This window comes from Calidris pugnax, unplaced genomic scaffold (assembly GCF_001431845.1).
Source record: "Calidris pugnax isolate Ruff unplaced genomic scaffold, ASM143184v1 scaffold11, whole genome shotgun sequence".
In the NCBI taxonomy this organism is placed as follows: Eukaryota; Metazoa; Chordata; class Aves; order Charadriiformes; family Scolopacidae; genus Calidris; species Calidris pugnax.
In genome coordinates, this window is record NW_015090803.1 from 5,660,563 (window position 1) to 5,678,404 (window position 17,842).

General features: G+C 41.6%; 1 protein-coding gene across 1 annotated transcript in view; it reads right to left on the reverse strand.

Annotated features, from left to right (window-relative positions):
• Positions 1 to 17,842, reverse strand: part of LOC106885414 (ubiquitin-conjugating enzyme E2 E2) — a 213,426-nt gene that overhangs the window by 18,405 nt on the left and 177,179 nt on the right. Inside the window, exon 4 of the mRNA XM_014937617.1 lies at positions 9,276 to 9,423. Within this exon, the coding sequence (XP_014793103.1) occupies positions 9,276 to 9,423 (148 nt within the window). The remainder of the gene's footprint in view (positions 1 to 9,275; positions 9,424 to 17,842) is intronic.

Genomic DNA, 17,842 nt, shown 5'->3' on the forward strand with positions numbered 1-17,842 from the left:
CGTGCAGATTATGGCTTTAAGGAATAAAATTACAAGAATGAGGAAAATGAGAAGTGGCTCATCCCTTGAACTTGCTGTCATCCAGAGTTTCTAAATTCACTTCACAACCAGGGGTGAGGGGAAAAGAAGGAATGATAATTGGGAAGTCTAAAAAATTGCAGAAGGAACATCTGACATGAACCGGCACTGACAGAAAGCAGCCTTTGCTATGGAGAAGCGCCAGATGAGGAGAAACATTATACATGCTTCCTGTTAGATCCAGATATATAGAAGAACAGAGAGAAAAAAAAGATACATCCAGTCCGCTGAGTGGCGAGGGGCACAGACCTGTTCTTCATTACCCGGGGCTGGGTAGCTATTTTAAAGTTCGAACCTGGAAGCCAAACAGCAGAGCTGTGACCACAAGTCAGCCAAATCCCCACTTGGAGCCAAACACTCCAGTGTGGAACAGATTTTATTTTTACAGCTATGTTAAATTTTCCTTTATTAAGCTGCCTTAGATTTATTTTTAAACTTCTTTTTTTTTTTTTTTTTTTTGGACAGGCTAGCGCTTTCAGATCTCGCAGTAATTCTGAAAATAGATCTTTTTTATTGATACAGTGGACATCTAATAGTGTATTAAAATGCATGTCGGTATGGCTGGAGCTTAGCGGCTGAAAAAAGAGAGCTATTCCTGTGGAACCTAACGTGTTGACACATGCTTGCTTTGCAAGTGGCCATGGCAATTTTGGATGTTAATGCCTCTGCATGAAAGATGATCACTCCAATGCAGAGTCAGGAGGATGGAATGTGTCAGCAGCATCACGTCGAAGGCTGGCAGCCTTGCTCCAACTCCCAGTGGGAGATGGGTCTCCCTGAGAGGGTTTAAATGAACCTACTTCCCTTTGCTTGAGGCATGCAGAAGACAATCCTTTGGGCGGTGCAGGGGGCAGGAGCTCCTGGCAGCACAGCTAGGGACTTCCCTAACTGGCCTATCTAGATTTACCTGTCAATACCTTACGCAAATTCGTAGAGATTAAGGAATTAATGGATTGAGAATGAAATAGAAATGGATTAAGAATGGATTGAGAGCAGCCCTGAGGAGAAGTACTTGGGGGTATTGGTTGATGAGAAGCTCAACATGAGCCACCAACATGTGCTTGCAGCCCAGAAGGCCAATGGATTACCCAGGCCCCAGAAGGCCTGGGCTGCATCAAAAAAAGCATGGCCAGAAGGTCCAGAGATGATTCTGTCTCTCTGCCCTGGTGAGACCCTACCTGGAGTCCAGCAGGACATAAGCAGGACATGGACATAAGAAGGACATGGATCTGTTGGAGCGAGTCTAGAGGAGGGCCACAAGGATGATCAGAGGGCTAGAGCACCCCTCTGATGAAGACAGTTTGGTTTGTTCAGCCTGGAGAAGAGAAGGCTCCAGGGAGATCTTATAGTGGCCTTCCAGTACCTAAAGGGGGCCTACAAGAAAGCCGGGAAGGGAATTTTTACAAGGGCATGTAGTGATAGGATGAGAGGTAATGGCTTCAAACTAGAGGAGGATAGATTTAGATTAGACATGAAGATGAAATTCTTTACTCTGAGGGTGCTGAGACACTGGAACAGGTTGACCAGGGAAGTCGTGAATGCCTCATCCCTGGAGGTGTTCAAGGCCAGGCTGGATGGGGCTTTGAGCAACCTGCTCTAGTGGGAGGTGTCCCTGCCCATGGCAGGGGCGGTTGGAACGAGATGATCTTTAAGGTCCCTTCCAACCCAAACCATTCTATGATTCTATGATTCTATGAATTGCTACGGAAGGATGAAGCTTAAATTTCCCAAATACGAACACAAATTCAAAATGTGGAGGTGCTCAAAACTTTAGTCTAAACACCAGACCTACCCACACTGCACTTGTGCCTATACTCTGGGGCCTCCTGCTTGGCACACAGGTACGCACTCTGGCCAGAGCAATTCAAACAGTGAGCTTCAGGGAAAGCTGCTGAATGCAAGCCTGTGAGGGATGGGGTGGTGGCATTGCAGCAGGACACCAACTTCCCTCTGAAAGTGTACAGTGCTGGGAAACAGGCTGAGAATGGTACGCTCATTCAATTCTTCCCCTTGCGTGTTTTCTGACTTCACTCTCCCCACCTACTCCTGTTTTGCAAAGGTCCTGGAAACAGACAGCAGCAATTCTAGCAGCTTTGTAACAGGGCAAACTGTTCAGGCATTTAGGGCTTTTATGCTTATGTTGAAAAGTGACTCTCCAAAGTGCTGTTCAGATCCCATTGAGGATCAAAGATATGCATTAAATTACACTCTTGAATCCTTTTCTGCAAAGGATGACAGAACTGGGATTTATACTCTCAGCAATGAGAGTACAGAACATTATAAACCTTTAGGAAAATAACATGGGGGAAAAAAAAGAGAAAAAGGAAAAATAATATTGTAATAACTGCATCCCATCTCTAAAGTTTCCTAAATACCAGCACCCTCATGCAGGTGCAGGTGTTAATATTTTTTTGGCAGAAAATTAAGGCAAACCTAAATCATGTCAAACCACGTGGATAACTTGTAATTGCAAGACAAAACCAACAGTAGTATATTATTCAAAATTGCCAGTTATACCTACTCTGTGATAAAAACAATGAAGTTTCTGGGGAAAATAAAGGCAAAACATAAGGATGACTCATATAAAGAATGCTTGAAAGCATGTCTTATGTCCCTTAGTGAGACAAGTAAAGATCCCTATAATCTTAGGATCTTGTTTGACTTTGTTTATCTATGCTTACATAAATGTAAGTCATTAAAATGCACAGCCACGTTACTTAATGTGGGTTAACAAAGTATGAAACCATCTAGTAAATTCATGATTCATGGTGGTACTTGTAAAACACCAGCACATATACTTCTAAACAAGGTACATTACATTTGAAAACCACAATATGCGTTTTTTAACATAAGTAGTCTACTTTTCAGATGAGCTGAGCAACTGCAGCTTCTATAAAAATTGATGGGGCTCACATCAAAGTAATGTAGCAGTATCTGTCCAACTCATTTACTCTTACAAGTACATTTACTGCGAGGACACATATGCTGCAATCTTGAACTACATTCACAGCTAACTTTACATGTAACACTGCACAAACTGCCTCACGCTTTCTGGTGGGTTTAAAAGATAATAAGAGACAAGCAGCTTTACACTGCTAATACAATATGCCACTGAAGTATCTGAGAGCAGAATCAGACCAACTAACCTGGCCACTGCTGACCCAGGGGAAGAGGGCAGTCAGTTGCTGTCAGTGGTTTGTGCCTTGCCTTTGCCAGAGGTTAATGCCCTTTTCTAGGAAAAGGTTTTTCTTTCTTTTGCTCTCTCTTCCTTCCTTTTTTCCCCTTTTTTTCCTTTTCCTTTTTTCCCTTTTCCATTTCCTTTTCCTTTTCCTTTTTTCCCTTTTCCATTTCCTTTTCCTTTCTCCATCATTTCACTAAACAGGGTTAGAAAGCAGACAAACAGTGAAAATGACAGGGCTAAGAAAGAAATAACCTTTGACAGGTCTTGCCGGTGAGATAGGGACATCCAGCGGGGAGCAGTAAATATTTCAACCCAGATGACGGTGATGATGAGCGGGTTAGTCTGTCTAGCCATGCCTCATGCCCTGATGAACTCCACACAAGCCAGGCACGTTGAGAAAGGATGATTGCAGCACGATGGAGGGGCAGGAGGGGGCTGAGAGGACAAGCAGGGGAACGGAAAGGCACAGTTACAGAAGGAGATTAATAGACACAGGTCTGGTTAGTGTGCAGCAAATAAAGACCAGGAGGAAAGAGGACGCTTCTTCATTAGTACACAGGGAAGGAAAACCAGGAAAATGGTCACTTAAGCTATAGGATAAGATTTGCCTAAAAACAAGCGGGTATAAAATTCCTGTGAATCAGTTCAGGCTAGAAATCAGGCAGCGGTTCCTAAAGAGCAAAGCCAGCGCGGTTCCCATAGAATCATAGAATGGTTTGGGTTGGAAGGGACCTTAAAGATCATCTAGTTCCAAATCCTCTGCCATGGGCAGGACACCTTCCACTACAGCAGGTTGCTTAAAGCCCCATCCAGCCTGGCCTTGAACACCTCCAGGGATGGGGCATCCATGACTTCCCTGGGCAACCTGTTCCAGTGCCTCACCACCCTCACTGTAAAGAATTTCTTTCTAGTATCTAATCTATATTTCCCCTCTTCCAATTTAAAACCGTTGCCCCTTGTCCTGTCACTGCACTCCCTGACAGAGAGTCCCTCTCCGGCTCTCCTATAGGCTCCCTTCAGATATTGAAAGGCTGCTACAAGGTCTCCCTGGAGCCTTCTCTTTCTCCAGGCTGAACAATCCCAGCCTGTCCTCATAGGGGAGCTGCTCCATCCCTCTGATCATGGCCCTCCACTGGACCCGTTCCAGCAGATCCATGTTCTTCCTGTGTTGAGGACTCCAAAGCTGGACACAGCTTTGTGTCACAAGCACAGAGTAGAGGGGCAGAATCACCTCCCGTGACCTGCTGGCCATGCTTCTCTTGATGCAGCCCAGGATGCAGTTGGCTTTCTGGGCTGCCAGTGCACATTGCCGGCTCATGTTAAGCTTCTCATCCACCAACACCCCCAAGTCTTTCTCCTCAGGGCTGCCTTCTAGCTATTCTCTGCCCAACCTGTATTTGTGCCTGGGATTGCCATGTCCCAGGTGCAGGCCCCTGCACTTGGCTTGGGTAAACTTCATGCCATTTGCACGAGCCCACCTCTCCAGCCTGTCCAGGTCCCTCTGGATGGCATCTCTTCCCTCCAGCGTGGTGACCGCACCACGGCCCGTGGTGTCATCAGCAAACTTGCTGAGGGTGCTCTCTATCCCACTGTCCATGTCACCAACAAAGATGTTGAACAGCATTGGTCCCAGTACGGACTCCTGAGGAACACCACTCGTCACTGGGCGCCAACTGGACATTGAGCCATTGACCACAAGCCTTTGGGTGCAGCCGTCCAGCCAGCTCCTTATCCACCGAGTGGTCCATCCATCTAATCCATTAGTTTCCAATTTTGAGACCAGGATGCCATGCGGGACAGTGTCGAACGCTTTGCACAAGTCCAGGTAGACGACATCTGTTGCTCTGCCCTTGTCCACCAAGTGTGTGGCAGTATCATAAAAGGCCACCAAATTTGTCAGGCACGATTTGCCCTTGGTGAAGCCACATTGGCTGTCTCCAATCACCTCCTTATTTTCCGTGTGCCTTAGCAGAGATTCCAGGAGGATCTGCTCCATAATCTTGCCAGGCACAGAGGTGAGACTGACTGGCCTGTAGTTCCCTGGGTCTTCTTTTTTTCCTTTTTTGAATATTGGGGTTATGTTCCCATAACATCCCCATGGCAGGAGTTCACAGCCAGGCACAGCCTGACACACGGGGAACAAGGGCAGGAACATCATTGGTATGATTGAGGGATAAAATCCCCACTGGCCGTGGAACTTGTGTGTGGGAACAACGGAAAAGAGTTAGATGCGGATGATGACACCAGAAGTGAAGAGGCTGGTGGAGGGAGATGTAGCAGGTTTTGTTCTGATGTCCTAATCAAGGCTTAGCTGTGTGTCATTAAGCAAACACAATTTGACGTTAGAGTGTTCAGACATCAGGGATAACCAGGCCAGCCAAGTTCAGACTTCGAAGGTGTGAAGGAGAACACGCGGAGAGGAAAGTTGCAGCACAGTCACATTTGTGTTTCAATTTTTCTCTGAAGCATTTGCAAATGAGAGCTCTCCTGGGGCTTGAGAACCTTTGGCAGGGCTGAGGTGGCAATGACCAACTGAGAACAATAAGCATTTCAGCCCAGATCAGCATCACCAGCTCTCTAAATATAAAAATAATTAATTTGTTTTCATACTTGAAGCTCAGTAAAAATACAAAACCTCAGGGGCCATCCTCACTTGAAAGCTCATTTGGATTAAGGCAATATGGGAATTTACGCTCACCGGGCTCCACTTGAATACTTAAAGTACAGTTGACTTATACTCCAAGTAAGACAGTTTTTCTTGACTTGATTTAATAAATTTTCAGAGGGGAGTGTCCACACGTGGAGTTATTCTGAAATAACTAACTGCCCACATAGACAAGCCCTAGCAGCTAACACTGAAAGTAAATATTTTCAGTGCTCAGGCACTGAAATAGCCTCCAAGCATTTACTCACATACTGGGTTTCATGCAGATGAATGTATCTATCAGCTTTTGTAGGGTTGCTCATGCGCATGCCAAAATATTTACAGGATCGGGCCCGGCTTTGTAGCAAAAGGTGTGTGCTGTGCCCCAGAGTACCACCTTAAAGTAAAATACGAATCCCCAGATTGAATGCTAGTGTATCCCATCATCTCTCCCTTCTCTCTGATACCATTCCAGTTGGCTCTCTGACTCTCCCAGGTAATTCACACACGTTCACTCATACACAAACCCTACGGCACCCCTTCCCCCCACGAAAAAACCCAGCCAGCTGTTACAAAATTCAGACATTTCATTAACACAGTTTACTGGCTGATACTGCCAAGCAAAATAGAGACAATTAATAATAATCAGGACTGAAGGGTCTGAGACAGCTTATGAGTAAAGGATTGTATTAGTTGTTTAAAAAGGACAAACTCGCTCCTGCCTGGAGTGATAGGGAACAAAGGGCGGTGATGTATAACCGGGGAGGAAAGAGACTCTCTCCGTGGCTTTTGTAGATTACTGTGTGAATGACAGGAGCGGCAGGAGCAAATACCTCTTTTCATTTGCTCAGCCTGCTGGAGAAGAATAGCAGCGCTTGCCAGTGAAGCTGCAGCTGTGCTCCAGCTCCGTTTAATCACTGTGTATGACTGAGGGTTAATTAGCTGCCATTCTTACTGCTATTTGTTGTTCTAATGAAGATTTGCATAAATGTAAGACTAGGGGGTAACTGATACTTGATTTTTCCCTTCAGAGAGGCTGGGGGTGGAAAACTTGCCCATCCCAAGTGTTTATGTTTGCGGGAGATTCAGTGTTGCCTTTCCATTTGACCTGATCTGCTTCTGGCTGATGAATGGTGAACAAAGAGTTCAAAGTTGCTTATCAAATCGAGACCCCTGTTGGGTTTCTGCCTTTAGAAAGGGGCAGAGTAGTTAGATGAAGAGAGGACTGAGGGATTAGAAAATTACTCCCAGCTGACAGAGAGGAAAATACATATATGTATGTTTCTGTGTCTAGATATGTACATATACATGCAATATATTTCAGTGATATATATATATCGGTAATTTATATCTCCATCCATCCATCCATCCTGTTCAATCTGGATGGCAAGGAACCAATCCTTTGGTTATGACATGATAAAATGTCATAAAAAACAATGGTACAGGTAGTACAACCAGAACAAGCTGTAGCATATTAGGCAATATGCTGAAAAGTAAGAACTTGTAAGTTTTTGCAAGCCTTCTGTTGTACATAACTAACATTCAAAGTTCACTTTTTAATAAAAAAGTATCTAACATGAAACAGGCACTCTCAAAGGCAGGCAAAAAATGACTCAGCAGTTCACAGCTATTTGCCGTCGGTGCCTCACAAGAGGGGAATTCACAATACAAATTAAGAAATTTCCTAAAAATATCATCGGAAAATTTTAACATAACGTAGTAACAAAATCCAAAACTACCTTATAATTAAAGAGAATGTTTGAAAATGGAACACCATAAAATTGTTTAATTTACTACGGTCATGAGAATGCTTATGGTTACTAACTGAAAGAAACTGAAGGAAAGAATAACCTCCCATTTTTAGTATATTAACTTGTTGCATACGATAATATATTATGGGTAACTGTTTTCAGTGCTGCTCTTACACACCTGGTCAGCTAAAACTCTTGTTTGTCAGCATCTGTAAAACAGACTAAGGGAAAGAAGAGGATTGAGAGGGCAGCAGAGGTACTAAGTTTCTAAATTGCAAATCTGGAAATCACTACTGGAAAGTGGCCAGCTTTCAAGTTGACTGTATCTCCACAAAGAGAGGTGAACACAAATGAGCACATACTTATTGCCAGTTTCTCACTCCCAACACAGTTTTGCAGCATCTCTAGCTCTTTACCTGGTCACTAAGACACATAAGCAAATATTCATTTGCTATTCTTTATACTTTTGTCATCCATCTGCCTGGCTTCCTATAGGCACCTCTGCATATGTTGATATTTTGGGATAGATACTAGGAGAAGTCAATCTTTCAGAGATGTAAGAAGAGAGCACCCAACATACAATAAACGTGTCTGAAGTGGTAACACAGGGCTCCTTTATCACTCCAGCTCTCCGCTGGAAGGAATGCCACAAGTTTTAATGCTATATACAGTAACAAACCCACATGAAAATAAAAACAGTCAGTTGCATTTTTTCCCACTTTCACCATATTCTGAGCTTGAAAATAATTCAGTCTTCCGTTACAGCTTTTGACTCAGCCTGTGATTACACAAGAATCTTATATTCTGCCCTTTGCAAAGCAATTTATATCCCTTTGGTTGAGGAGAAAAGTTTTAAAACAAGAAACCTAAAGGTTTAAAAACTAGATGGCAAATTAAAAAAAACACAGAAGTGTACAATAAAAAACAAACCAGCAACAACCCTCACATCACTTTTTCTTCAACCATGGTTTCATAATTTCTACTACAATTTTTCAAGGCTACAGTCAGAACCATTCATTGGTAAATAAGGTAAGAGAAAGCTGAAATTACAGATCTACTGGTCAATGGCAGAAAACAAATTTAAAAGAGTTGGGGGAAGAGGTTAAGTGCTATGCTAGTTAATAAGAATGACAGCTTGCTTTGAATACTCATACTGCCTGCCCAGGATATTGAATAAACCTCATTTAAATTAATTTTCATTATTTGTAGAGTCTGTGTTAGACATCTATCATTGTCAGTACTATTAATATTCTTTTCAGAGACCACATTATCAGCATATTTAAATGAAAGCTTTCCTTTTCAATATTTATTAACTCATTAATATTTCTTGGTACTAATATCCTGGTTGTAATATCCAAATTAGTGCTTACTACAAGGTATTTTCTACTGATTAGAATATTTGTATTAAAAAATTTTATTCTCAAGTACTAAAAATGCACTTGAGCTCCTGAAATTGTGCTTTCTTTCTATGCTATGTCTTAAATTAAATGAATGGCATTTAAAATTCACCTTTTTGTCTTTTTTTAGGAGGTAGCAGTAAAACAGCACACGGACCACATCCTAGTAGCTGACCAAATATGAACTGTGAATGAATGCCAATGTGAAAGTTAATTCATCTTACCCGGGTTGCAGTCTGTGAGGAGGGAGCAGATGGAGAGGAGAACTTTAGAAATGGTTAACGCTGGGCTCCAGTTGTCTTTTAAAATGTCCAGGCAGATGACGCCTTGGCTGTTGATATTACAGTGGTAGATTCTTGTCCGAAATGTTACCTAGAAAAGACAGTGTGTCTAAGTACAAAGGTGTTCAAGCCAATAATTATACCACTATTAATTAATTTTAAAAATGATTAATAACACTCTTGATTAATAACATAATAACACTCTGCTTTCCTGGTCACTCTGCTACTGTCAGTTAAAGACTGGGCAAGACAGGGATATTCATAAGAAAATAAGGAAAATGAAGTCTGCCTCTTCCACCTACGGCCAGCAGTGGATCTGGTTTGTGCAAGGTGAGAATGAGACACGTCTCCTGAACTTCCTCTTGCCTTGGTCTTACTGATCTCATTATTTTTGTGTGGGGCCAAAAAAAGCTATTCCAGGGGATGATTAGGCAGGAGAGAACAGCAGGCAAAGCACACCCTGATTTAAGAAAGCTGTTCTTTTCACCGGAATTGGACACTGCTAATAACTGGGAGTGCTGAAGCACCTATCCCTGCTCTACCACACAACCTGCTTCTGGAGAGAAATGGAAACTGATGACAGGCATGCTCCTGTTCTGATTGCATTCAAAATCAGAAATCTCAGTGATTTCAGTGGGACTGAGATCAGGCCACTTATCAGTAAGCAGAAGAGAGGGTACAAGTAAAATAACATGGTAACTGGTTTCCTTCTATTAAAAAAAAAATAATTCTCTGAAATGCTGAAAAATTCTGCCCCTTTGGATTAAATCAAGAAGCTTTGACGAAATAATGGAAAGAAAAAGTAGTACACTTCTGCTATTAAAACACTACATTCAACAATAAATAATTATTCTTGTAAGTACTTTACCACATAAATCTGGGAAAACACTTTTGGGCCCAGTGTCATGCATCAGTGAGTTCTGTAACAAAGATCTCGACAAAGCAAGTTCATCGGTTTTTAAACCCATCTATATCTAACAGCATTGCCAATTCATAGGATAATTAAATAGTTTGCCACTCCATATCCTACATATTTGTAGGTTCCCTCTTTTTTTTCCCCTTACAGTTGTGGTTTTGCTTATTGTTTTCCAGCCTAAGTGCTTCACTTCCGGGACCTATTTCAGAATTTAAAATATTTCTGGCACAATGAGCTCAATTCATCCAAACACTATAGCCAGATGATCTATTTTTTCCCCTCATTAGGAGTCCAAGCACATTCAGTGTTGGGAGTGAAAGAAGTCTTCTTCAAGATCAAGAAAAAAGCATTTAGTGTTAAAATCAAATGTTTGTCACCAAAGGGATGCTATTTCCAACGATGAAGGTTACAAATGCACAAAAGTGGTAAACTACCTCACAAACTGCGTGTCAAAAGTGTCCACAAAGGGAGCTGGTGTGGAGGAGAATCCAGCGAATTGCAGGTCAGTGTTCATGAAGTCCTCAGATTAACTCCAGGCTGTCTTATACTTGAGATAGAAGCGAATTGGGGAAGGCTTCCTAGCAGGATGCCCCATGACTCTGGCAAACTTTAGCACCTGCTTAATTTTAAGTATTGTATGCTTACTTCTCAGGACATTGTTGGAATAAAGCTTTTGTGTAATTCTTTTTCCTGAACAAAGGTGCTTTTCTATACTCTGTGATGAAAAATTTGAGGACTTTATTCAGTGACACCTGACTACAGCGAGTAATGAGATACACGTGGTCTCACCAAATGTGGGGGAAACACACTGCATCCATCGCTCAGATTAAATTATACCCTTTAAATTATTTATAGACAGGTGAGTCTGAGCTTGTAACCTGCTTAGGGGAAGGCCACCGATTTGAGCCCATATTTCAATATGTAGCTGTTTTGCCATCAGCTGGGAAGACAGACACGTTGCTGCACGTTCACCTGCCTCAGTTGCTTTTGAAGCATTGAAGCAGGGACACTGGGAATTCGGTAGGATTAGAGAGCCACTGGGATGAGTGGAGGTAGTTTATGTCTTTTATAAACTGTTCAACCCTCCATTGCCATCTTAGGATATCTGGTGGATAAATGCATGTGGGACTACACCCATTTGTAGTTGGAAGGCTGCTTCTAGTGAATACTTAGACCTGAAAAGTAGCATTTTTTCACTATGAGCACATCTTTAACCCATGTCACTGAGGAAGGTGCCCACTCGCAGGATAAGGCGTGCTGCTTATCATTGACAAATATGTCACCAACTCGCCAAACATGCCACTGCACTTTAAAATGCCTGCCTAAGTACACAGAGACATTTTAATGAAAAAAAATAAATATCAGTTTTTGGAATTTCAAAAGAGGCTGTATTAATGAAAGCCATATTACGCTGGGAGCTGTGGACTGATGGTAGCAGGTAACGGTGCTCTTCTCCCAGAGCAGCATAGAGAACAACTGGGATGACATATTCCTTATCCAGGTATTGCCTCAAATTGGAGCTAATGTGGGAAATGCTGACATGTAACTTTCTGAATGTTGTGTTTACCATACTCATATTTTAAAGATATGCAGGGTCATTCCTATTATATGTGTAGAGAGAAACCAAGTGATAATACCATTCCAGGGGAACTACATTTTCTTTATTATGGTCATATTTTTACCTTTGATGCCGCTTAAATGGTCCCTATAAACAGTGCACTCTAATTCTATTTATCCCCTAATGAAAACACCTAAACAATCCCATGCAGGGGCTCAAGGGAGTGTGTGGGTGTATAGAAGTTATCCTCAGACAATAGAATGGTAGGAATAATTTATCTTTTTTTGAACGATAAGTGTCCCCTATGGATTTACTCTCTTTGATTCTGCAGTTTTAAGAGAGTATCTCATTTTTGTTAAACAAAATTGCGGGTCAGAAAAATGCAAATAACAGGAAATAGTGAAAAATGGGACTATCTTCTGAAAAACGTAAGAGTACTATAAACAAGCTTTTGAAAGGTAATGATAAGGAATTTATATTCAATCAGTTTTGGAAGTAAACAATAATAAACTCTTCTGTTTATCTACTGCTGAATGTCAAACCCTTCTGAATATTGTAAAGCAGAATTAGACAAATAAAAAAAAAGTGCTTTATATGCTCTCTAAGAAGAAAATGAGGTATTTTATTCAAAAGGAGGATAAAAAATGATCAGAGAGAAAAGAAGTACATGTAAAGCTATGGCTGACTGTTCATTGAGTAAGTTTTAGGGCTGAAAAAAGACTGTTTAAAAAACCTGGGTTGAGTGACTGGAGGCAACTGGTTGTAGGCAAGACAAATCACTCCTGGATCTCAGAGTGATTTTGAACACCAGGTTGCCAGAATAATGGAGTCCTAAAACCACTCTTTAGCTCTCTTTTGCACCAAATGTTCCTCTGTTAGGTCTAAACCCAAGCAGCCATTGTGGCATTAGCATCTATGTGTTGTTTACCCTTCGCTGTGAGATTCAAGAGATGGGCATCTAAAGGCACCACAACTCTGAAAGGGCTGGTCCCACAAACACGTCATGTGCTTTTAGATTCCACTGAATTCAGTCACAATTATCTTCAAAAACTTATCAGAAGGAAGAAATGATTCTCCACTCTTGCATAGCAGCACACGAGGGTTACAGCGTGTGCTCAGGAATTGTTTTCTTCAGCCTGTTTGTGTTCAAACCCTCACCTCCTGTTCCTTATTCCTCCCACTGAAGCCTGGTGACTGTGCAGGGAGAGGTGAAAGATTCCCAGGGTCAACAGAAAATAAATAAAACCAAGCCCTTTTTGCTCAACCAACACTGGAAGCAGGGCTGAGATCCCAGAGCTCTCATTCCGGCAGTTGTGGAAAGTTCCTTTCAAGCTCATTCATTTCTTACAAGGGTGCAATTCTGCATGCCTGCCTGAGATGAAACTTCTGTCTTCCTCAAATATTCCCCTGGAGTTCTGTTTTAATAAAACTGTGGTGGCACTACCTGAAGTGGAAGAAGTTGTACTGCATACAGAAAAGGTTATATATATATTAAAAAATATGATGCCCTTTATGATGATGTTCATGGAGCTCAGGAGGGAGTAAGTAGTTCCCATCTCAGTTTGTCAGACTTTATGAGCAATAGATTTGTCTGCTCGAATAGAGAGAATAATAAAAACAAGATCAGGTCTCTACTCTTTAGTCATATTAGAAAAATACTATCAAACAACCTAAACGAAAAATACCTGCAGTCCTGAGTGACACAAAGTTCATGCCATAGCCTTCACACTAATTAGCATCCTTAAATTTCTTACAGAGGGCACTTCATTTTATCCATACCCAGTACTGAGGCTGCCTTTCTAAGACAGGGTGACCCATCTCTGGTTTGTAACTACGGATTTGTAGCATGCACATGAACAATTTTTGAGATACTTAATGGATTATTGCAGCAAGTGCATAATAAATGACTGACCACATGATGCTCACTATTAAAGAGCACGATTTAAATATATGGCAAAAAATGAACTTCAGCCAGTTCTTAAAAAACTTGCTCACACCTAATTTTAGTTGGTAAGGAATAGCTATAGTTTATTTTATCGAAAGAAAATATAGGTCATCTGCATTAGCAGGAAATAATAAATTGTAATTACTTTTGCTTGACCTATAGAAAGTCTGATAAGCAAACTACTCTGGGTTTCTCTGGCAAAATGCTCCATGCGAGACATAGCTAGCCAAAAGTGATAACAATTTAAAAGGGATATAATAGCATCCACATGAGTTAACCTTTAATATTACTGAAAATGAAACAGTATGCAATATGAGTAATTATTCATTATATTCATGGTAATTATGAAGCTGAGTAACTGCTCACACTGTCTCATTAACAGACTGTTGCAGGAAAAAAAAAAAAGACTAAGCACAGCAATACTGAACATCTATATTATATAAATATACCCATTTTGCACAAGATCTAATAGCAGGAAAAGGAACCTTGATACTCTGTGATGTACCTGAGAGGGCAAATAAAAAATCATCCTGAACTGTACAAAGGTTTCTGAAAATAAAGGAAGGGCAGGAGAACAAGGGAAACAGATTACTGTTAGGGTTAGGGACATTCACAATAGAAACAGTATTGTAAGATGCAAAGCACCTTTCTCTGACAAAGTCAATACGAGCTTTTATAAAATGATTTTTGTTTAATCAGCGTAATCTTTCTTACGATTAGTAATTCCATATGGAAAGTCAGCAATAAAGTCCTTCTATAGAGAGTAATTTTTTTTAAGATTTACTGGCCATTTATCTTTTATAAAATAAATCCTCCCTTTTGTAGCTTAAAGCATGCAGGCTGTATTGTCCTACACATGCGCCTCTCTGAGTTCCCCAAAGTGCTCCTTCACGTTTGCTTTAACGCAATCCAGCTCTTCTCTCCTAAATGTAAGCTACCCTGGCACATAGCAACATTTTTACTCTACACGAAAAAAATCGTATATCACTATGTGACAGGCAGTAGCTGGTGTTTCACTGTTCTTCCTAATTCTGCTAGGCTTCTGTGAGGAGGTGCCCAGGGTGTGCCCAGGGGAGGGAGGCAGAGGCCGGTGTGGTCGGCACAGGGCCCTGGGCACAGGCTGTGCCAGGCACTTCAAGGCCTAAAATTTTATTCTAAGGAACCTGGGCTTTTTTTACTTGCCTGACTTTAACAGTCTGTGGGAGTGAGTCCAGAGGAGGGCCATGAAGATGGCCAGAGGGCTGGAGCACCTCTCCTATGGGGACAGGCTGAGAGAGTTGGGGTTGGCTTTCCAGTACCTAAAGGGGGCCTACAGGAGGGATGGGGAGGGACACTTCATCAGGGAGTGTAGTGACCAGACGAGGAGTAACGGTTTTAAACTGAGAGTAGATTTTAGATTAGATATTAGGAAGAAATTCTTCACATTGAGGGTGGTGAGGCACTGGAACGGGTTTTCCAGAGAAGTTGTGGATGCCCCATCACTGGAAGTGTTCAAGGCCAGGCTGGATAGGGCTTTGAGCAACCTGGTCTAGTGGGAGGTGTCCCTGCCCATGGCAGGGGGCTTGGAACTAGATGATCTTTAAGGTCCCTTACAACCCAAACCATTCTATGACTCTATGATTTAGGTACTCCCTACACGAGAAGTTCTAGGCAGATTGACCTTACAACGGTGGCTCATCATTTATTTTCTGTCCTAGTTGGTTCATCTGCTCTTATTCTATAATGATAATGTACATAAAATTCTTTCTCTCACATGTGTACGTACGTGTGTTTGTGTAAAAGAGGACAAGAAAAAACACTGACATATGATATATCTTTAGGTCACGTGTGGGTTTTATGCAGTGGTGAAATGTGTGTGGTACGTCAGTATTAGGTAGTGTCTGAAACATCCAATAGACATCACAAGTCCTCTTTTGAAAATAGAGTTGACAAGCAGTATGCAAACCACTGCTGTGAGGCAGAAGATATTCCCCATAAGATGCCTTTACAGACCCTGTTGAGGAGCTTCACGTACTGGGTACTTATAGGAAACAAAGAAATTATGAACCACTCAAATTTTGGGGATGGAAGCGTTTAGTTGGATAGGCACATTTTCATCAAGATTAAATAAATCAATACAAACTACTGATATGAATTAGTATATTAAAAACAGATTGAAAAAGAAGGCTATTCATTAGAAGAAATGGCAATTCAATTTGGCAATTACTAGAAGAATTATCTGATAACTGAATTCAAAGGAAATCTCAGGGATTTACATGGTATTGCCCTATCAAAATGGACTTTTGCATTTATTTGCCACAAAATGTAGTTGTTGATCCTTTCCTCAGCCTGACATATTTCTATTTGCATCTCTGACCTCCACTTTACATCTCTGTGACTCTGTCATTTTGAGAGACGCTAAAGTTTCTTAAGAAGCTGCCTGAATTTGACCTGTCCTGTGCCCTGTACCTCTGCCGTCTGTCTTATAGGTTCAGCCTGACCTGAAGATACATGACCAATGGAAGGAACGGAGTTTGACTGTAGGTGGTGCAAGTGTGGGAACCGCATGCTGCAGTTCGAGACAATGGTCTGCTGGTGGTGGGTTGTCCATTTCTCCCTCTCAAAGACTCCCGTGCACCTAATTTCTGCCTGCTGCCACCCAAAGCCTTCACTCGCTGGGAAAGCCTGACAACTCCATTTGTTGTCATGGATGAAGGATCCACGGGCTGCTCTCAGCAAGAAGATGTAAATACACAAGGATGGGCAAAGAACAAGGGAATGCAGAGGCACAGCGAAGGGGCTGGGGGAGGCAGTGGTGTGGCAATGAGCCAGGCGAGGGACCACCAGACCATCAGGAGGAGGAAGATGGGGAGGGCAGGAGCCTGCTGAGAAAAACTGTAAGCCACACAGCATGGCATTGAGAGCTAACGTGAAGTGGCAGAGGCTATGAGAGAAGTACGACAAGGCAAATGAACGTAAGGGTTAGAAGTGACAGGAGACTATCGCATTTGAAAGCTGGTCATAGGATGGCAGCATCTGGGGGCGGGAAAGAAGGTAGACTGAAGCCCTGCCTACACCGGGTTTGCAGAGATGGTAAACAGCCATAATCAAATAGGCTGTACTTAAGGTTGTTTTGAGTTTGAGAGCTTCAAATGTAAATTGTGTTAATAGTGACATACGTAAGTTGAAGTGTGGGTCTGCCTTGTAAGATTAATTTAAAAAATTGAGATTAGTAATACCAAGGAATGCTTATTTTTCCTCATCTGCTCTTGCAAACACTGTTTTTATATTACACTGCAGATAAAAGTGTCCTTAATAGCCAATCACATATAAAATAAGTATGAAAAAGTAGAGTAAAAGCCAAGAACAAAAAGAACTGCCCCTCGTACATGAAGCTGAACTTATGAAATAGGTAGCAAGTTTGTGCCACAGAAGGATGCTCCTGATGCTATTTAGCGCATAGAGATTAGTGCTATATGACAATTGCATTAAAAAATGGAAAAGATGCTTAATATTGCCATTAAGACCATATTCTGTAGAGAGTGTGCACTATATTTACAAAGGAAAAAGACCCTCCTTGCAGCAGAGCAGTTGATTTAAAACAGCTAAGCTTTCAAATGCTGAGAACAATTTTTCAGTCAGTCGATAGACATATGAGATTTACAAGGAGGAAATGGAGTTTTCTGTTATTTTAATTTTGATTTAGAGGTGATTTAGCATACTGCAGCTTTCAAGTCCTGTGAACCATTTTTCAGTCAGCTGAGATTAAAGTCCCTAGCAAGATTAATTGTAGAGTTGGGATTAAGAGATTTTATAAATCACTCAAATTCAAAAATAAAGCTAGCAGAGTACTAGGATAATGACAGATATATCCATATTGTATCAGCTACAGTTAAATTGAATTGACACTGTAATAGACTGAACGCAGTCAAATATGAGAGTAAAAGTTATTAATAAAGATTATTCTTGATGCAAATGCAGACACCACCACAGTCACAATTCCTGGGGGGAGAGTTCTCTTGAAGAGTGTTCATTTTTCTACAAACACCTGTATGAAAGATCCTGGTATGGCTTCCTGATTTGTCAAGGCTTCCTGGTCTGGAGGGACAGCA